The following is a 22,085-nucleotide window of genomic DNA, read 5'->3' as shown; positions in this document are numbered from 1 at the left end:
CATAAGATAGTATTTCATCTTGTTTTATTAATGAAACGCATTAGTAGCGCCATCTATGACATTTACCTTTTCATATACTAACTTCACAATCTTCATATGCTGTTTCATTATCTGTGCCGTCGCGGACGAGACAAGAGGCCGCGCGTCTCGCTTAACTTAAAATAAAATAAATTGTAGTGCTACAAGTTAATAATATGGCGGTTCCAGCTAATATTCAGGGAGAGGTTCTCTCTTTGATACATCAGTTTATGCTGGGTGTGGATAAATCGCTGGCCGCAGAAATATTGAAGAAAACTAAAGCGGTGAGTGCTAACCCAAAGACCACGTGTGGGATGCCCACACGTGTTCGGTACCCGGCACCTGCGTGTAAGCTTTTTACCTCCTCTTGGAACCAAACCATCGTTAATGTAATGTACTTTTGGCCTGCATGTATTCTTATATTGCCCTACTTATGAAAAATGCCACGAGTCCTTGAAATTGCAACACGGAAAGAGTTCACACCGATACCGATAAATTTTATGAAGTGCTAATGGCTGCTGTTTGGAGGATTATTATATTTTTTTCTAAATTATTAAAGTGATTGGTTATAATAACGTAGCTTTCGGTAGGTAGGCTTAGTTGCGAGCCTATTTACACTTCCAAACTACTTACCTATATTGCGTCGTGGATTATAAATTAGAATTAGCAACTATGATGTTAAATGTTACATGATATCCTATGATTGAAACTAACATTCGTCACTACCTCTGAGTTACCTCTTAAGTTTTTCCCAAGATATTCAATGTAAAGTGCAGTTGACATTTGAGTGTATATTTTTCAGAAACCGCGTGCTAAAAACCTACCAACGCTGCTGGATATATTCACAGAACATAAGAAAAAGGCGCCAGCCGCTAAAAAAGCAGCAGAAAGGTAAGATAAACATTCCACATTTTTATAGGTTATGTCATTATTTTATAAAATATGGTTAAGAAAACTCTTAAAACAAATTTTCCCTAGACTGCATACAGCAATTTTTTTATGGATAATATAGCATAGCCTGTTTAATGGTGTAAAATTTTAATATTAGCAAGAAAGTGATGAATAATATCTGGTCTGTTATTACAGCTCTGATGACTCGAGTGATGATGAAGCACAAAAGAAACCAGCAGTGAAGCCAGTGTTGAACGGCAAAGCACCCGCTCAAAAGAAGCAGGACTCCTCAGATTCAGACAGCTCTGAGGAGGAGCAGAAACCGGCACAGGTTAATTTATTGATTTTATCATAGTTATGGTTGCAACCACAGATTAACAATGTCAAAGATTGCCTGGCAACAATCAAAAGCGCAACAATACAATTTTATTGTTATTCCTTGTTTCTGTATTTTATGTACTTTTGGTTAATAAACAGAAAAGCGCAATCAAAATTGGAATGATATCAAATGTTATCAAAAGTATTAAATTTAGAAATTTTAGAATTATTAATATGTGCAAATGATAATTGTGCTTTTGTAACAGTATATTCCATGATATCACCCACAATATCACTTGAAGGCAGCTTTTTGTATTAGTGCACTTAAGCTGCTAATGGCTGCTATGATTATATTAGATTACATATATTTATTATTTCTTAGTTGCGCGCGCGCATTCGTAACTACCGGTCGCGTCGCGAATAGTTAGCGCACCATGGCGCATACGTTAAAGTGCAACAATTGTAATATTGTGGTGAACGAACTTTTGGCGTTTGTGATAAATAAGTTACATCTTATGGACGATGAGAGCATGAGCAGAATTTGTTTGGCCTTCTTTACGGCTCAAGACATTAGGACGGCTAAGGATTTGCTGTTTTTATCCGTACCGGTACGAAAAAGGAAGATAAACCGAAGAAGAGAGGGGCACCAACGCCGTGATATTGACGATATTATCGACCTGGCGCGAGAGACAGATCCTGACAAGTTTCCAGTTTTTGTGGCCAGGGACTTACATAAGCTACCGCCGATAGACTTTGACTCTGTGGACCTTACTTCGCTTCTTAAAGATATGGTAGTGCTTAAAAATGAACTGCAAGCCATAAAAGCGCGGTATGTCACGCAGGAGCAGTTTGAAAATCTGGAAAAGATTGCTATGGAGTGCCGTAGGATTCCCAACGAAAGTGATCTATTCTATAGAAACGTTAGTCATTCAAATTTAAATGTTAACGTTAGACGTGGTGCATATTTAAACAGCGGACCAATGGGCTTACACATGTCATCGCGCAGTATAGAATATGACGACGAAGATAACAAGACTCTCCTGTCTCAGTCGAGCCCGACTGGAACCGGTATCTCGCCATCCCACTCGTCGAGTCGAAAACCGGCCGAACATACGAACAGCGTCAGCGCTGATCAAGAAAACACATCCGCGCATGCGCTGAACCTTGCGCCGCAGCCATCACCGCCGCGCTCCTCACCCCCGCCGACCTCCGCCATTGTAACGAAACAGTCGCCGAGTAAACAAGTGTCGTGCACCGGTGAGCAAGTTGAGACGATGACAAAAAACCGGTTGGTTAGTGTACCATTAGTAACAGAAAGTAAGGAGTTACCATATCCAGTGACTTTGGACCCTGTTATGAGCTTTGCTGATATAGCGAAGGAAGGAGAATGGAAGAAAGTAGTGAAGAGGTCAAAACCTGCACCGAAGAATCGTCGTGTAGGCATGATGGGCAAGGCCGATACCAAGACTAACTTCAAAGCTGCCGATCCGAAGATTCCTATTATGATTACGAACGTACACAAGGACACGTCAAAAGCTGACATAATAAACTACATACGTGAGAAGACTAGTGACGTAGTGACGCTAGAACAAATAGTGATGAAAAATAAAAGCAATAACTATAATGCCTATAAGTTCTACGTATGTCAAGAAAAAGTGAGCATGTTTTTAGACGAGTCATTGTGGCCGAGTGGCATAATATTTCGCCGGTTTATTACATCTAAGCATGTACTTGTAAACACCGGCCGCGACACCGCGCCGAGCAATACTACCAGTGCTACGCCAGGTGCTACGAGTGCTACGCCGGGTGCTACGAGTGCTACGACGATCTTAAGTAAACAAACGTAATTTAAATTATGGGATTAAGTGAAGTTACACTCTGTTCATTTAATTGTCGAAGCATTAAACGATCCATTGACGATATTAGAAGATTGTGCAATACGGCGGATATAATAGCCATTCAAGAGCACTGGCTTATACCAAGTGACCTTGCATATTTAAACACCATAAGTGACGAGTTTGCCTGCACCGGGACCTCAGCGGTGGACACGACAGCGGGAATGTTGCGCGGCAGGCCGTACGGTGGCACTGCACTTCTGTGGCGTAAGAAGCTGTTTCCGTCTACGTCGGTTATTCAGTGCGATAACGTTAGGATTAGCGCGATCAATATAACGTTGGGTGATAAACACATAATAGTGTTTAGCGTGTATATGCCGAATAATGGTATCGATAACTTGCCGGACTTCGTACAATGTGTCAGTACAATGGACGCTATAGTGAAGGAAAGTTGCGTGGAAACAGTTTACTTATTAGGAGACTTCAATGCGCACCCATACGAACTATTTTGCGACGAGCTACTTAGTTTTTGTGCGGAACGGGATTGGATTTGTGCTGATATCGTTAAACTGGGCATAGACTCGAGCGCGCACACGTACCTAAGTGAAATGCACGGATCTAAGCGGTGGTTGGATCATTGCGTAACCACGTCAGCTGGGTTGGACGCTATTGTTGATATTTTTATTAATTACGATGTCTATTGTTCTGATCATTACCCTCTTGTAATTAAATGTAATTTTAATTTAATTAAGCCTAAGATGTATAAAAGTAATAACTGTGCAATATTTAATGGGAAATGTGTAACTTGGGGGGAAAGAACCTGTGATGAAATTGAAAAATATGAAAATAAATGCAGTGAACTTTTAAAAATTATTGATTTTCCTTCCGATTTAAGGGACTGCTGTGGCAGCTGCTGCTTAAATAACTCTGACCACTGTAAGATAATTGATCAAATTTACTTAAAATTAATATCATCATTATGTATAGCTTCTGTGCACAGCAAAGCTGCCACGGGAGGTTCCGGATGCCGAAAAAAGATTGTCATAGGATGGAACAAACATGTAAGCGATGCGCACAGGGAGGCCAGGGCTAGATTCCAGGACTGGGTTTCGTGTGGTAAGCCTAATGGTGGGTCCGTTTTTGATGCTATGACTCTTAGTCGTAAAATGTTTAAATCTAAACTTAGATGGGTCCAACAACATCAAGAGCAAATAAAAATGGACCTACTTGCCGCACATCACACGAAAAATGCTTTTCGAAGTTTTTGGAAAATGACCAAAAAGTTGGACACTAGGCCTGGACTTTCTGTAAGCGTGGAAGGAATTTCAGATCCCAAGGGCATTGCAAATGTATTTAAGGACCATTTCAATGTTAAACCTGCTGTCTCGCCCGTTGACGGGCGGCGGCGGTTGCTCGATATTGGGGTATCGGAGGGGAGTGACTTTCAGGTCCATTTCAGTGCAGATGACGTAAGAAAAATAATAAAGGATATGAAGAGAGGAAAGTCGCCCGGTCACGATAATTTAAGTATCGAGCATCTGCTGTTTGCTGGTCCTCACCTGCCCCGCGTATTGGCAATGTTTTTCAACCTTTGTATATGTCACTCGTACCTGCCATCTGATTTGACCAAAACCATTGTTGTGCCCATTGTCAAAAATAAAACGGGTGACATATCCAACAGAGCTAACTACAGGCCTATATCTCTAGCAACAATTGTGGCTAGGGTGCTCGACGGCTTGCTCGATTTGCAATTGGACAAATGTATAAAATTACATGATGCACAGTTCGGCTTTCGAGCCGGTTTATCTACCGAAAGTGCCATCATTTGTCTAAAGCAAGCTGTGGAGTACTACACACGCAGAAAAACACCTGTTTATGCGTGTTTTCTCGATCTTTCCAAAGCCTTCGATCTTGTCAACTATGATTTACTTTGGAATAAGCTTGATGAAGTGCATTTTCCTAAGGAGCTCACACGCATATTCAGGTGTTGGTATGCTGGCCAACGAAATTGTGTTCGCTGGGGTAGTGTGTTGTCGGACGAGTACGGCCTGGAGTGCGGGGTGAGGCAGGGGGGACTGACCTCACCTAAACTTTTCAATTTGTATATCGATGCCTTGATCGGCGAGCTCAGCAGTACACGTGTGGGCTGTCATATAGATAGGGTATGCTTCAATAACATAAGCTATGCCGATGACATGGTACTGTTGAGCCCGTCGGTCGGTGGTCTGAGATTACTTATTGAGAGGTGTGAGTCATATGCCCTAGCGCATTACCTTAAATATAATGTAAGCAAGAGCGAGTATATGGTCTTCAAAGCGGGAAGCAAGTGCCCATCACACATCCCACCCATTTGTTTGAATGGCATGCAACTGAAAAGGGTTACCTCTTTTAAATACCTTGGGCACTTGATAACCGACGATTTCCGTGATGACGCTGATATCGAGAGGGAGCGGAGGGCCTTGGCCGTGAGGGCCAATATGATAGCTCGCAGGTTCAGCCGGTGTACAGCGCAAGTAAAAATAACATTATTTCGAGCGTTCTGTACATCGCTGTACACCTGCAGCCTGTGGACTCGATATACGCAAAGGGCTTTTAACGCCATGCGCGTACAATATAATGACGCGTTCAGGGTACTGTTGCGGCTGCCTCGGTACTGCAGTGCGTCCGGCATGTTCGCTGATGCTCATGTGGACGGATTCCACGCGACACTGCGCAAGCGCTGCGCCGCGACGCTCCGCAGGGTGCGCGACAGCCGCCACAGTCTCCTGGCCGTTGTTGCTGACAGATGGGACAGTGGCCTGATAAGGCACTGGTCCTCTCTGCATTTGTCATTAGTACCTAAGATAGTCATTTAAGTTTATTTTTTAAGTTAACCTTAGCTATAAGTTTTTAAATTGTTAAGATGTACTAACAAAATATGGACCATGTTTGTCTGAAATAAATGCATTTTATTTCATTTTATTTTATTTATTTATTTATTTAAAGAACAAGACAGTATTTTACACAAATGGATAAAACAAAGGCTTAAACTTAAAGATATGGATGTCAAAAGTTGTCAAGTTTTTTAATTTGTTGCTTGTCAGTTCATATAAGTAATGTACACTTTTTGTTATCTTTAATGTACAATTTTATTATTTAAAGCTTAAGGGTCATTCTAGATCTGTGGTTGCAAGAGACTTAATAAACATAAAAAAAAATTGCAAAGTAGAAAAATTTAGCATACATCTAAAATCTAAATTTTCTATAATGACAAAACTCAAAATCATGTTGTTTTAGTCTATAAAACTTGGTTTTTAATGATGTTACAACTGTTTATGAGAAATCTGTGATTTTATAAAAATCTTTTTCGTCACTACCTCTGAAATGAATCACTCAAAAAGTTAACCGTTTATCTATTTGTGCCTTTATTAAAATAGTGCCTTTTTGTATTTAGAAACCCAAGGCAGCAGCCACCCTAGCCAAACCTGCAGCCAAGCCTGCGGCCAAGAAAGCAGAGTCATCAGATGACAGTGACAGTAGTGATGATGCCACAGCACAACCCAAGAAACAACCAGTCAAGCCACAAGTCAACAATGTAGCTAAACCAGCTGCCAAGAAACAGGAATCATCATCCGATGACTCAAGTGATGAAGATGAGAAGCCTGCACCTAAAGCAGCTCCGGCAAAACCTGCACCTAAACCCACCCCGGCCAAGAAAGCAGACTCCTCATCTGATGACGACTCGAGTGATGACGACAAACCCAAGCAGGCTGCCAAGACTCCTGTAAAAACACCCGCTAAGGCACCCGCAGCCAAAAAACCAGCATCTTCATCTGACGATTCTAGCGAAGATGAAAAGCCCAAGCAAGCAGCAAAAACACCTGTGAAGACCCCGGTGAAGCCTGCTGCAGCTAAAAAGGCAGAGTCCTCTTCTGACGATAGCAGTGAGGATGAAAAGCCCAAACAAGCAGCTAAAGCTCCAGTAAAGGCTCCAGCCAAGCCTACACCAGCCAAAAAAGCTGAGTCTTCATCCGATGATAGTAGTGAGGATGAAAAACCCAAGGTGGCTGCTAAAACACCAGTGAAACCTGCACCAGCCAAGAAGGCGGAATCTTCATCCGACAGTGACAGTAGCGAAGATGAGAAACCTAAGCAAGCAAAGACCCCAGTTAAGACACCAGTGAAACCCGCTGCCAAAAAACCGGAATCTTCATCAGAAGATGATAGCAGTGAAGACGAAAAACCCAAAGCCATTCAGAAACCAAAGGCGACACCGGCGAAGCCTGTAGCTAAAGCTGCTAAGAAAGAATCTTCATCAGACGATGATAGCAGTGAAGATGAAAAGCCGGCTAAGAAGGCACCAGCTAAACCCGCTGCCCCAGCTAAGAAGGATTCATCTGATTCCGATAGTGACTCAAGTGAAGATGAGAAACCTGCAGCTAAGAAGACACCAGCAAAGGCCCCGGCTAAAAAACAGGAGTCATCTTCTGATGATTCGGAGGAGGATGAACCTCCTAAGAAGAAGAAGTCTTTCAGTCAGGATGAAAGCATGGACACATCACAACAGGTATTAACTATAATTATGCAATTTTCTATTAGAATTATAATATTTTTCATACATACCTACTCCTTGATATATTTTCTAAGTGTGACTATTCCTTAACCCTTTGACACATTTGCCAAACACTCTTAACCCTTAAGGTTCACGACGACGCGCCGCGGACGATAGCGTTCAAAGGGTTAAGGATTTTTGTGGCTTGATCAGAAATAGTTTATCATTAAGTATTTTCTCTTTTTCACTTATGATCCAAGTACCCCTGGTAAAGGGTTAAAATGGGAAATTTAACCCTTGACCAGGCTAAGGGATATATATTTCCCACATACGGCACTTCAAACATGTGTTCTATTTTCGATCAGTAAGGCTGACATTCGATAGTCATTATTTAACTGTCAGCCTGGTAATTTTCAAAATATACCATGAGGTCTTGATAGTGAATATTTTACAGGGCAACCGTAAGAGAAAAGCATCGGGCAGTGAGGCTACTCCAGCAAAGAAGCCTTACAACAATTTTGTAAAGGTATGTTACTATGTTTCATTACTTTTTGCACATATTATTAGTTAAATTAATCTAACAATGGGTATTTTTGTGACAAGTAACATCTGGTTACAAAGTAGATATTGGCCAGTTTGTTGCGATTTTCCCTATTAACTACAAAGTTGCAAAAATGCCCAAACATCATTTTATAAAGTTTTAAGTTTAATAATTAAACTTTTTGTGTGATATAAAAAGGCCTCTCGAAAGGATGTGGTAAATCAATTCAAACTTCTATGTCCTGAATTGTTAATACAAAAAATATATGTTCCTAACCTAATATTTTAGTAGAATGTGGAATTAGAGTTAGAGTAAGCTGAGTTGTCAGCTATTTTTATAGCCCACACTGCAAGTGTTATTTTCAACATCAAACTTCTATTAAATGATGGCGTCTAAATAACACATGCACAGTCTGGGCTATCGAAATCGCTGCCAACTTAGCTTGGTCTAACTCTATATGTGTTATGGCCAGATCATAGAATTTGATAATTTCATGAAATGCAATTTTAGAATTGACCACTTCATGTTTGGTTAGGTTAGATTTGACTTTTTCATGAGTTAGCCAACTGATCATTTCATGAAAAAATAACACATCATGAATTTAGCAATCATATGCATACTATTTCTACAGTTTTCGGCTCGAGTTGATGGTTTAGTAATTCTTAGCACTTTTTAACGCCACCCACCACATTTTCTAGGGCACATCAACCAACACTTCCACGCCCAGCGATAATAACAATAAACCCACTCCGTTCCGTCGCGTGGTCGCTGAGAAAGTGGAAGTCGACCATAGGCTTAAGGACAATTCATTCGACGCTAAGGTAAATGCCCACAAATTTCACAAGCCAAGGCAACTCTACGTACAAACGTTCTAGTGGCTTATAATTTCGGGCATTTACTTTAATGGACTAACTATGTAGGGTTGTCTTGGTTATGTATTTATATTTATAAGCATCTCTCTCTCAGGAGGGTGAGAATGCAGAAGAAGACAATGAAGACGGAGGCTTTAAGTCCGGATTTGGGGGCAGAGGAGGGTTCCGCGGGCGAGGGGGAGACAGGGGAGGCTTCAGAGGTCGCGGGGGCTTCGATAGGGGAGGCCGGGGAGGGTTCGACCGCGGTCGGGGCGGGCGCGGGGGCTTCGGCGACAGGGGAGGATTCAGAGGCCGCGGGGGTGACCGGGGAGGGTTCCGGGGCCGCGGGGGTGACCGCGGAGGACGCGGCGGAGACCGAGGATTCCGCGGCGGGGACCGAGGAGGGTTCAGAGGCCGCGGTGGTGACCGAGGAGGCCGGGGAGGGGACCGCAACTCGTGGGGCGGAAACCGGGGAGGCGGCTTCAACAATAGCTTCAATGACAGAAAGAGTTTTGATAGCGGAGACAACCAGAACAAGAAGATTACGTTCGATTAAATAGGTAGGTGCCTAAGCTTTGGTTATTAGCTAATGTGAATTTAGAGTTATTTGATAAAATAACTGAGAAGTTGTTCTACTAAAAAAAATTATTATTTCATAGTCGCTAGCAGTTTTTTGGCTTGTATAGAACATCATTTGTGTCCTATACGGACTTTTTCGATGATAACAGTAACAATGTAAATAAGATTTTGAAGTAAAGCAACGGAACTTATTTTTGTTTGGGATTGCTAGAATTATCTCGATAAGTATTAATTGCCTATTGAAAGGAAAGTACAATCAGCGATAAAAGCATCAAAAGCCAAGTATCAAAAATTATATTTGCCCAAAAAAATTTTTCTGTTCTCCATGCTGAAAGCGTCTACTTTCGGCACTGCGCTAAATAAAAATTCCGCTTTCCGGCTCCGTCGAACAGGAAAATAGTATATATAGACAGTAAATAAAGCCTCAGATCGACTTCGCCTTGGCCGACAATTGCGTGGGATCCAAGACATTTCTTACTTAAGCCTTTATAAAGCAGAGGGAATATATTTCCCACCCGATTTTGAACTTTATTTCAAAGTGACAGGGTTCAATTTTACATAATTACTGATACGTTTATATCTTATATCGACAGAGCGGCGCCCGCGGCTCTTGGGGCGAGCGAGCGAACCAGGACCTGAAGCACACGCGCGGCAAGTCCTTCAAGCACGAGAAGACCAAGAAGAAGCGCGGCTCCTACCGCGGCGGCGCCATCGACACCGGCGTGCACTCCATCAAATTTGAAGATTGACCGACCTGACAGTAATACTGAAATGTTAAGGGCCAGTTGCACCAACCACATTTAGTGAACGCTTGAACGGAGCAGAAGGTTTGGTGCAACCGGCACTAAGTTGCAGTGGCATATAAAACATACAGCGGCATGAAAATGTTGAGCATGACTGATTGTAACAAGAAATAAGGTCCAAAAGAGTCTAGACTTTAACCTCACTTGCAATAAAGGTGCGTACAGACGGGATTGTCAAATTAATAATATGATTAAAAAAAAATCTAATCTAGCGTCCACACGTACATAATTTCATAGTGATATCGGCGAGGTGGTGTCACCTGATGATTAAAATTAAATTGATAATTTAATCAGATAGTGCGAAAAATTGTCCCGTCTAGACGTACTTGTAATAGACCACTGAATATGCCACTGAAATATTTATATAATTTTTACAAGCTATGGAATACTTATGTTACTTTCGCATGAACGACCTCATGGTATCACTTATTCTGTGAATGCTCAACATTTTTGTATTGACTGTAACTAAATAAATGTGTATTTTTGGGGTCTGAAAAGCTGAACCCTTCCCAACATTGTAAATTTTGACAAATATTCATCATAACATTGAATTCTAATATATAGATGATTGATTTCATCCGTCTATAGTTTAATAAGTCTAACGTAGAACTCGTGCAGTTTTCTTTAAGGTAAAAAGCAACACTTACTATGATAATGCCATGAAGTATTTCGCAGTATTCAATGGACATACGACAAATATTGCAAATATAACATTCTCTTTATTTAAATTAAATAATGAATAGCTCCCCAGTTACATCCAGTTATTATTGAGCCTTCAGTGTTTAAAGTGTAAGTCTTATTTCTTGATGCATTTCCCATATTATATACTAATAATATTTTATCAATATTTTAGGTTTTGAGCCTATCGATTTTTTTAAGGACTATATTTTTATAAATATAAAAATTGACACGCATTACTTGGGTGGTTAATTAAAATAATTGGGTTAGTCTATGTATATTAATTGGTAAATTCAAAAACAACTTTATTGTCTGATTGTTTTTGGATTAACCATTTTTAAGTGTTAAATTGATTGTGTGATGTTGATAACTTTCGATGGATAGTATTTAATGACCGAAGAGATCTTTGTAGAACTGTTTTAAGTTATAACTCATTCCCTGGATTTTTGGGTGCGAGAATGATTTCGTTCCGTAAAATAGTTACCAATATGAATACAAAATAGGTAGTAAGCTATGTAGTAAGCTCTCAAATGGGCTTAGAAATGTTCAAATAGTATCTTTTTTTACAGATTTCACCTATTTTTTGACTATTGTAAAACATTCCCGCACCCAAAAATCCGGGGTATTTAAGGCAGAGGGAATATATTTCCCACATGATTATGAACTTTGTTTCAAAGTGATAGATAGGGTTCAATTTTGCATTATATCGCATAAAGGGTTAAATACAACTTTAATAATAAATACCATTTTTGAAAGTTATCACATTGTCGTAAATTGTTTTGTATAATATGATGGTTTCGACGTCTTATTTTTGTTCTAAAGACTAATGAAACTTGTAAATACGTTATTATAAGTTATCGTCGATTCATTTTCGAACTTCTCGTAAATTGTAGGTTATTATAGTCATAAGATTAAAGTCGTTTTATCTAGATACATAAGCCGCCTCTTAATAAAAAAGGTTTTGACTATAAATCTGTCTTTTCTTCCCTGCTCAACCTGGTAAGTTTTTTATACAAAAGCTATCCTCTTAACCCATTCAGGGCCAGCGACTCAGCGTATGGGTCATGCTCAAACAGTTCCGCAGGGCCAGTGACTCACATGTGAGTCCTGAATAAATTCTGATTTAAACTTAAACGAAACGTAATTTGATGTAATAACGTAAGTGTCATATAAGCTAACAACCATTTCTATAAGGCATATTAGGATCAAAAATTATAAACACGTTTTTTTTAATGAAAACAGGGTCTCGAATATTCAAGTTTGATTTACTATCAGTGCAATATAGTAAATATACTGAAATTCTAGATACATAATGCGATGCAAGAAAACAGAAAGATCTATATTTAAAAAATACAAAAAATATATATATTTCAGAAGTTATTGACATGGCTCAAGGTATGGGTCACCGTGGCCTGGCGCTACTTGTAAAAACTACTAATGTTTCCGTAGCAGGCTAAAATAAACTTTATCGGCTGGTTTTAAAGCTTATTTCATGTTGAAGCTGTTTGATATTGTACCATTTTACAACTGATTACTGTTTGGATGATGGTAAGCAAGAATTTGTAGGAACCAAGCCGTAGTATAATAATATTTTGTTTTGTATGAGGGGTAAGGCAACGAGGATTTTCTCCCACTGTACTTTTATGTCATAATATTTGGTGATCGTTGTATTGTATCTTAGGCAATTAGCTACATACTAACAATGATATTAAGGTTAATTTTTTTTTCGTTTCAATATAGAACAAGGCGGCTGAACAGTCACCACTAACTAATATGTATTGTATTACAAATAGTTTGTGACAAATATTTACAAGTTTTTTCAAACATCGTGGTTTCTACGGCAGATTAGAAAGTAAGTACTATAATACATTTTAAGTTGTCTATTGTTACTAATATAATGGCGTTTACCAAAACAAAGATACATGACCGACCAGGTGTAAGCTTATCGGACACACTTGGACAATAAACAAGGAATGCATCCGAGCGGCGGCGGCGGTATTATCTTTCATGTGGTATTTGTCACAAGAGTTCAAGATGTGATTCATCCCATCCCCCATTAGAGATGTATTTTGGAGTAACATGGAAAATATTATTTAGTCACGATTTATTCGTTGGCGACTTTATACTCCTCCTGTGCTGTTTAGTGATTTCGTATTTTGTGACCATGGCTATGGATTACCGGAATTTGAACCCGCCTAACCTGACCGACTGTGCTATGAACTGGATCGGGATATCGGGAAACGGGTCTAATTTAACTTCCAAGATTTGCCCCAAAAAACAACAACAAAAAACACGGCAAGTTAAATAGAATCAGACCAAGCTAAGTTGGCAGCGATTTTGATAGCACAGGCTGAGTACCTAAGTGTAATTTAAATGTCAAACTTATATGAAATTATGACGTTTAACTTAACACTTGCACAGGCTGAGCTATAAAAATTGCTGCCAACTTAGCTTGGTCAGACATTAAAAGCTTGTAGAAAGTAAAAATATTCACTCCTACAAACTGCAATAATTAGTTTCTTTTTCGATAGGCACAGAAAATCGGTGGTTAGTAAAAATGTTGCATAATGCTGTCCAACTGGCCGGCTTCATAAGCGGCAATTTATTTACCGTTCGCGCCAGGCTCGAGACCCATAAGCTGAGTCATACGTTTTAGCTAAAAACGGTTTGTATGGTGGCCTGGCGTATTGTGTACGCTCGGCGGTTCGTGGCCATGAATGGGTTAATGCATAGACATAGTATATTCATATTTCATGGCTCAATGTACGATCAGCAACATTGCTTGCACGCGGGCTAGCTTCTCGCGATGTTTTTCAGTAGATTTTTATCAAAAAACGATCGACGTCAAATGCCGTCTTTGGCGTCGTCACGATTTTGCGTTGACGTCAATTGCCGTCTGTGGCGTTCAAAAGGTTAAGGCCTCATTCGCACGAGCGCTTGAATCTGTTCTCACGCTAAATTCGATTTAACGACCAAGGCTTAAAAGTCGAAAATCTAACAACGCTTGATAAAAAGCGCTACAGCCATCGTGTGAATAAATACACGTCTCCATTTCTGTCCACGTAGTGATTATAGAATTAGACCAAAAAAGGCCTCGATTTTGATAGCCCACGCAGCGCAAGTGATATTTTAAACGTCAAACTTCTATGAAATTATGACATATTATAACTAACACTTGCACTGCGTGGGCTATCAAAATCGCTGTAGACTTTTCTTGGTCTAACTCTATGCTCTTTGTTTGTGTCATTCAAACGCGCTCGTGAGTATGAGGTCTAATTGTAATTGTTGCTCCAGCATCCAGCACGTGTACCGAGCAAAGAGAATGTACCGAGTGCAATCTAAAGCAGCTAACACACTATCGCACCGCACCAAGGTCATTGTGGGACGCACCCATAAGTAAGAGGGAGAAAGCGATATCTCTTTCTCCCTCTTACTTATGGGTGCGTCCCACAATGACCTTGGTGCGGTGCGATAGTGTGTTAGCTACTTAAAGGCCGTAACACACTATCGTACCGCACCGCGACCTTGGTGCATCGCACCCATAAGTGAGAGCGAGAAACAGATATCTCTTCCTCGCTTTCACTTATGGGTGCGACGCATCACGGCGCCTGTACACGGTGCCGCCTCCGCGCCGACACCGCACCGCCGCCGCACCTCCGCGCTATGTACACGAGACGCGTAAAACCCGACACCGCACCGCCACCGCGCCGCCGCCGCACCTTCGCGCTATGTACACGAGACACGTAAAGCCCGCCGCCGCGGTTTTACGCATCTCTAGCCCGTGCGGCGGCAGTGCGGTGTCGGCGCGGAGGCGCCACCGTGTACACGCGCCCTCAAGGTCGCGATGCGGTGCGATAGTGTGTTATCACTTTAAAGTTACGTTCAAATACATGAAAAGCTATAGCTTACCATAAAGCCAAATGTATTCTTAGTGAGTATCAAAGAATATAATTACTCATCTTCGAGCAACACCGGCTTCCGATACATCGGAAGGGAGGGGCCCAAGCGATACTTCACCGTACAAATCTTTCTGCCATTTTTCGCGGGGGGAAAGGTGCACACAGTCGCACTTCTCACACACTTACATACAAAATCCAATCTGTAATGACGACACAAAGAAAATGACACACGTCAAAGACAAATCTTGCCGAATCTTGCAAACCTCGATCTCTTTTTGTGTACGGACGAGTGACAAGTGTCACAACACGCACACTAACACATTTTCATTGAAGTATTTTATTGTATTCTGAGAGATGAGAAGTCGGATTTGTCGCTCGACCGATCCGCAATTGGTACTGAGCGAGCAAAATCGATAAATCCAACAATTACATGAGACTAAAATATAATAATTGTGTTTGAATGTAATTAAACGTATGATATGTAAAAAAAAATATTACAGTGAAATGTAACACTTTCTTTTTGTAAATTAGATGTCCTCGACCTCTTTTTATAACAAAAAACCGAGCAAACAGGCATTTTTGTGCAGCAGTGTTCACGCGCGCGTCTGGACTCGGTCTAGTGAAAAATCCAAGTGCAACTAGTTTTATTACCCGCGCTAGATTAGATTGACGCGCTAATCTTGTACCTCGGCAGAGGGGAAATAGTGCGAATGCCGCCTCCCTTCCGTGTTGCTCGAAGTTACTCATGGTGAGTATTCTTTGCAAATGTAGCTAGAGTTTGTGCGGAAATAGAAGAGTCGTGGAATGTATGGGACTCAATACATTCCACGATTCTTCTCTTTTCGAACAGACTCTAACTTCGTTAAGGCCAGTGTGCAACTTGTTGGTTTTCCACTATCATGCGTGACTGCAAAATTATATTGAAAACAGACTTAGTTAAAATTTCTGAAATTGAACGCTCAAATTATAAAAGGAGCTTGTAAGACTAAAACGTGGGGTAGTATCTGAACACTCTTATGTCAATGTCAAAAGAGGTAATACTAGCCTAACCTATGTGTGTGCACAATAACAATTCTTCATTATTAAATAATAAACAAAATGTTGAACAATATTGTAGCAAGAACTTTAGTACATTCTAACACTAGAAACTTCAAAAACTTTGGCCATAAGAGACAGCCTATACCTGGAGTAACAACGCTTTGGCATGGATTCTTAACTTTTACGTTTATCGGACTTGCAGTCGAATGGAAAAGGTAAATTAATACACACATACTTTAGCACTCCACACACCCTTGTTCAATGCCATACCATATAAGTTTTACGAGCTTTTAACTTACCGTAATTGTAATATACGTGTTTGACCCACACATACATTTCTTGGAAGCAAGATTGGATCCAGATCCCGAAGTCTGATTTGGCTGGAATTTGGCGTAGTTATGTAAGATGGTGATAGTATAATAGTATAATTTCATCGAGCTGATCTGATGATGTAGGTCGAAAGAGGCCATAGCACCTCAGTGATAAAACAACATAATTCAGTGTGATTGTGCAGTCACCTGCAATAATAGGTATGTTACTCTTAGAAGGCCGAAAAAATATGTGACACATTCTTATGGCTCTACAAATAAGATCGTGTCAGATATTTTTGCAGCCTTCGTTGTGTAACATATTATTGCAGGTGACCATATCTTTAATGTGACCATGTAGGCCAAGATTTTTAGGTTTATGATATACTTTTATTAGTTTGACAGGTTTCTCATAGAAGCTAATATTCATTTTTTCTCAATTATGAGTGACTAGCAACCCGCCCCGGCTTCACTCGGTTAAACCTTAGCAAATTTGAAATTATACACCTACAGTTTCCTTAAGAATCACTTTATTGATAGGTGGAAAACGCATGAAAATCCATTCAGTCATTTTTGATTTTGAGTTTTTGGGAACAGATAGATGCGGTGGGGGACTTTTATAAGATGTAGTGATATAGAAAGTGTTGCCTATTTATATATTTAGTCAGGTTAAAACAGACTTCCAAAAATGTCATTAAAAAATAAATATCTGAGTTTGTATGTTTTTCTTTTTTTTTCAGAATAGCAAGATTTATGCTAGGTGATGATGATGTGACAATATCATGGGATCCTACAGACCCTGTCCCAAAGGAATAATAGGTAAACTTTAAATAATTTAAATATAATTTGTACAAAGCCATGTATTTTACATGTAGTTTTTAATGATGGTACATTGTTGTGTAGTTAATAATGTATTTTTAAATAAAACTTGTTCTTGGAAGGAACACAACTAATTTTTGTGTTAATTAATTTTTAGTGCCTTCCGCAAAATATTATGGCTATTTATAATTGACTTGGGTAAATGAATACAGTATTAAGGTCACTGTGGCGAAGGCATACTTTATTTTTTTTTTACTTTGGAGTGATCTAGTTTCGTTAATTATTCACCTATGTTACTGCTTGTAATCGCATACGATGAAGAATTTAATAATTAATAGTTTAGCCTTAGTGACAGATCATTTCAAGCACAAATTAAGCAAAAACAATGGCATTTTTTTAAATTCGGCGAGTAGACGGACTTCCCGTGCAGTTTAAGGGAAGTCCGTCTAATTATGATATCAGCCAATCTATAGGTGTGTATATGTTCGTAGTCAAATTCCTAAAAAGAACGGATCAAGACAATGAAAAGTGTATTTTAAACTTGTTAATATACAGTTCATATTCGAAATAAACACCATTTTTCTAAAACAAAGGCAAGTCCGGCATATACTACCAAAATGGGGTAGTAAACCTTTTTTGGCAAATAATTAAACATAATTATTTTTTGATTTCCGAAATAAAAGTTCGATAGTAATTTTAAAATTAATTTTAATCGTTTCTTTTAATTTACTGAGATCAAAATTTAATTAAGTAACATCATGCGCAAAGTCAGGAGGATTTTTTGATACCTTATCAAATCGTTATAATATTAAAGTCGCACAAACAGTTGGTAATCTCTGATTTAACGCAAGTCCATGACGGACTTGCCTTGAACATAATAGACGGACTTTCCAACTTAGTCAAATTTTAATATGATAAATTGTGGAACGTATAATTACAAAACTAAGCTAATTTCTGATATTTTAAAAATAGAATAAAGACAACTGGTTCTTATGCTACCTACGTAGTTACTTTTTGATGCACAATCTATTCAAAAACTATTTTTAAAAATTTTTTTTCGAATGGCTGTCGCACTATGACTTCGAGTTCAAAACACGAAATGACTTGTTGAGGCGGATTGCTCTGAAGTTGGTTGTCACAGCGCCATCTGTTTTACAGTGACGGAACTAGCGCGAAGAACTGGTTAATCGACTGGAGTCCAAAGTCGCATACGCCTTCAAATTCAAAAGTTATAACGTGTTGACGGACTTCCCTTGTAGACGGACTTACCCACAGTGACCTTACTAATATTTGTAATAGGGTCAATGTGGCTAATTCCGTCATAGGGGGCTATTCTGTCCACTAGCGTTTTACTCGAACAACAAACTAAATTGATAATTTCATTGACGAAGAATCAATTGCTTTTAGTTTCAGCAATCAAATACAATGTTTTTGTTCCTACGATGGAAAATCAAAGAAATATATGCTTGTGGACGGAATAGCCCCTATGACGGAATTAACCATATTTATTTACCCTATCTGTGCAGCTATTTCAATATGGAACAAGTTGTGTAAAGACTACATGATAAAATCTGGGCATTCATGATATGGTGAATATTTTTCACATGGGGTGGGGACAAATGGGAATACACCAAAGCCAGATCCTCACAGGTTGTGGTCATTTTTTATTTAGTATATGAGATCAAATTCAGTTTACAATTTGATTTATCCTTCTTGTTACACCTGTCTTGTTGTTTAGTATTATAATGATGAAGAGAGGTTTCTTTCCCTCTCATTCTGAGCGAATATAACAAATCCTTCAATGCCCAAATACACCAGTCAAATCTTACAATAAAAAAACATTGCGTGATGTAGTTCTATATTTTTTTTATGTTGTTTGCAGTCCTTGGAGGAATGTGAAACTATGTTTTGCAAGCAAAAAAAAGTTGTGCTCCCTGCGTAATTTGCAAAAAACTGCAAAAATTTCGGAGTTTTTTCAGTTTTTGCACTTTTTTTATAAAACTATGGGTTTTTGGTCAAAACTTGCTATGTAATGTTAAAAGAACATTAAATTTGGAACAATTTAAGCCCATGTACAGCGCCTCATGTTAAATAGCTCATGAGATATGGAACTTTAAAAAAGGGTATTTTTTTCCTTAGAATGAAATTTTTAGTTTTTCCTATATTTCAGGACAAATATCGGCACAACCGCTCATGCTATGAGAATCTATATTGCGAGAATAAAGTTGTAGCAAATTTAATTACTAAGCTAGATATCTAATGACACAACTTCCAGTGATTATGGTGCGTTTCGCCAACACCACGCCAATCACCGTGAACTATCGTCAAGGTCGTATCAAAACAAGAACTAATTCTTAAATAAGAATCGGTATCGTGGACTACAATCAATGGCTACGACCAAAAAGTGGAGCCTAAAAACAAGCCAAACTACAGTTTGTATCTTGATTTCATTACTGAATGAATGAAGTGCTTAAGAGGGGAGTGCATTTAAAAAATGGTTGATCTCTAACATCGCTCTGCTGCTATCGGAGAAGACCGGTAAAAGCTAATCGTAGATGTCACTCCCGACGATGGTACTGCCTTTTGTACGGATTTTGACAATGCCTTAAACAATACAGTGTTGCCTTCCTCATTATAGCAATTTCATTTTTTTACGATAACTAGAGAACTGTAGAACTTACCGACCCTTTCTTGCGCTTAACTGAAAGGTAATTAAATTTGCTATAACTTTATTCATTGCAATATCTCATAGCATGAGCGGTTGTGCCGATATTTGTCCTGAAATATAGGAACAACTAAAAATTTTATTCTAAGGAAAAAAAATCCCTTTTTTTAAAGTTCCATATCTCATGAACTATTTATTTATCATGACGCGCTGTACATGGGCTTAAATTGTTCCAAATTTAATGTTCTTTTAACATTACATAGCAAGTTATGACCAAAAACCCATAGTTTTTTAATAAAAGTGCAAAAACTGAAAAAACTCCGAAATTTTTGCAGTTTTTTGCAAATTACGCAGGGAGCACAACTTTTTTTTGCTTGCAAAACATAGTTTCACATTCCTCCAAGGACTCCAAACAACATACAAAAAATATAGAACTACATCACGCATTGTTTTTTTAGGACATTTTTTTGTAAGATTTGACTGATGTAAAAGCCGATTCACAGGCTGCGGTAATTTATTCTTTCTTTTTTTCAGATCAATTTTATTTTATTTTTCACCTCAGCAGCTCCAACAAGGGTACTTTGCTTCTTAAAAACAGTGAGCAAAATGCGATTTTGCTCACTGAGTCATTTTGTCTCACTCAGTGAGCAAAATGCGATTTTGCTCACTGTGTGAGACAAAATGACATTCAAGTGACCTTTATAGTCATTTCAACATGCGGGGTCTAATACAAGTTCGATATACTTGGGTTCTATTATCTCTGTCCCTCTAGGTATGTTCTCACTGCTTAGGGTGAAAAATTTTGTGTACTACACGAGATCAAAGTTATTTACATCTCGTGCGCTTTTGAATCCCTTACTACGCTCAAGATTCTAAATTAGATTCACTCGCTACGCTCGTGAATCTATTATAGAATCTTTCGCTTGCACGGGACTCAAAATAAGCACTCGAAGAAATATCAAACTTTGATCTCTTGTTGTACAAATAACTATATCCTTGTTACACTGTCTTGTTCAGTATTATAATGATGAAGAGAGGTCTCTTTCCCTCTCGTTCTGAGCAAGAGCTCAAGTCACAAGAGTGACTTGGAACTAACAGCCAAGGTTTAGGCAGTGACCTATTTTTTATTATTATTATTGATGACTGTTCACATTCTTTGTGTAATTTATTATTTTTTCTGGCTTTATGTGAGCTCCCTCTAAGGTCTACTTGCTGATTTTCGTTCCTATAAATTTCAGAATATAAATAAAACAATATTACAAGAAAATATTTTATTTAAGCTCAGAATTGCTTATCAATCTAATGATAATTGTAATATTGCCTAAAATAAATATATCTGATTAATATTACTATTAACAAAAGTAAAAACGGCAAATTTTGAATTCTTCTTACATTACGTCCATATATAGTCATAACTGTGGCTTAAAATAAGTTCTTAAAACTAACATCAACTATAAAAAATGGTAGATTTAATTGTATTATAATGGGCTATATTCATAAAAATACACATTATTAATATTAATACCTCATTATCATAGTTAAATGGCTAATATTAAATCTATAAATGTTGTATTTTCTTCCATTTGGTGCACCAATCATAAAAGTAACTGTCAAAATTATCATTTTCATTTTTTTCTCGTCATTCATAATTAACCAAACATTATAAAGTAACTACTTAGCTGGTCACATTGATGCATAACCATGGATCTTATCGTTTTTATCCCAGATACTAAAATGAATTGCTCCAATTTGTCCAACCGATCTGTCACTTTAGTACAAAATTGACTCAAAAGCAAGATTGGGTAGCGAATTGGCCATTCAAACTGCAACTTTAGTTTCTGAAGATCTACCGCGAACATCGAAAAACTTTATCTGCCTCTCTATCGCTCTTGCATATTCGAGCGATAGACAGGAAAATAATAAAGTTTTCGGCAGGGCTGAATTTCGCACCTTTTTTACTGACAAAGCTGGCCTGCCAGAGTATAAAAACCGCGTACTTCGCTGTACCGTGCCATGGTGTTGCAACACGTAAGTTGTGACTGTGCATTATTAGTGTTAGTGAACTGGCAACATTCCGGAAGCTGTATACAAAGCTCAACTTTAAGAAAGTTACCCAGTGCCATAAATAAAATAAAAAAGTTTATGGCACTTAATATTCTTCCTTAATATGAGTAAACAAATATATATATCACTTTAATGCGAGCAATTTAATAAGCACCAATTGTTAATTTATAAATTACTCATACACAACGGTTGTAAGTCGGTTAACTTTAATTATGTACATCTGTGAGTGTGTGTGTGTGTGAGTTAA

The 22,085-nt window shown here is 38.7% G+C and overlaps 1 protein-coding gene and 1 long non-coding RNA gene across 2 annotated transcripts; both read left to right on the top strand.

Moving 5' to 3' along the window:
- Nucleotides 1-117: 117 nt before the first annotated feature.
- LOC134793851 (nucleolar protein dao-5-like) lies at nt 118-10,262 on the top strand. Its single transcript, XM_063765570.1, has 7 exons — nt 118-302; nt 821-909; nt 1,105-1,240; nt 6,496-7,608; nt 8,048-8,119; nt 9,101-9,545; nt 10,158-10,262. Exons 1-6 carry the CDS (start codon nt 195-197, stop codon nt 9,539-9,541), a joined length of 1,959 nt encoding a protein of 652 aa, XP_063621640.1. The 5' UTR covers nt 118-194; the 3' UTR covers nt 9,542-9,545; nt 10,158-10,262.
- Nucleotides 10,263-15,888: 5,626 nt separating this feature from the next.
- Nucleotides 15,889-17,231, top strand: LOC134793855 (uncharacterized). Its single transcript, XR_010144592.1, has 2 exons — nt 15,889-16,197; nt 17,031-17,231. It is a non-coding gene; the product is annotated as an uncharacterized LOC134793855 (long non-coding RNA).
- The last annotated feature ends 4,854 nt before the right edge of the window (nt 17,232-22,085 follow it).

Source organism: Cydia splendana, chromosome 9 (assembly GCF_910591565.1).
Source record: "Cydia splendana chromosome 9, ilCydSple1.2, whole genome shotgun sequence".
NCBI lineage: Eukaryota > Metazoa > Arthropoda > Insecta > Lepidoptera > Tortricidae > Cydia > Cydia splendana.
The sequence above is the reverse complement of the archived record's forward strand: the minus strand, read 5'-3'. Positions and strand labels throughout refer to the sequence as shown.

Coding starts and splice junctions, on each gene's coding strand:
- LOC134793851 (XM_063765570.1), top strand. CDS start 195: ATGGCGGTTCCAGCTAATATTCAGGGAGAGGTTCTCTCTTTGATACAT. Junction 303..820: donor TATTGAAGAAAACTAAAGCG/GTGAGTGCTAAC, acceptor TATATTTTTCAG/AAACCGCGTGCTAAAAACCT. Junction 7,609..8,047: donor GCATGGACACATCACAACAG/GTATTAACTATA, acceptor AATATTTTACAG/GGCAACCGTAAGAGAAAAGC.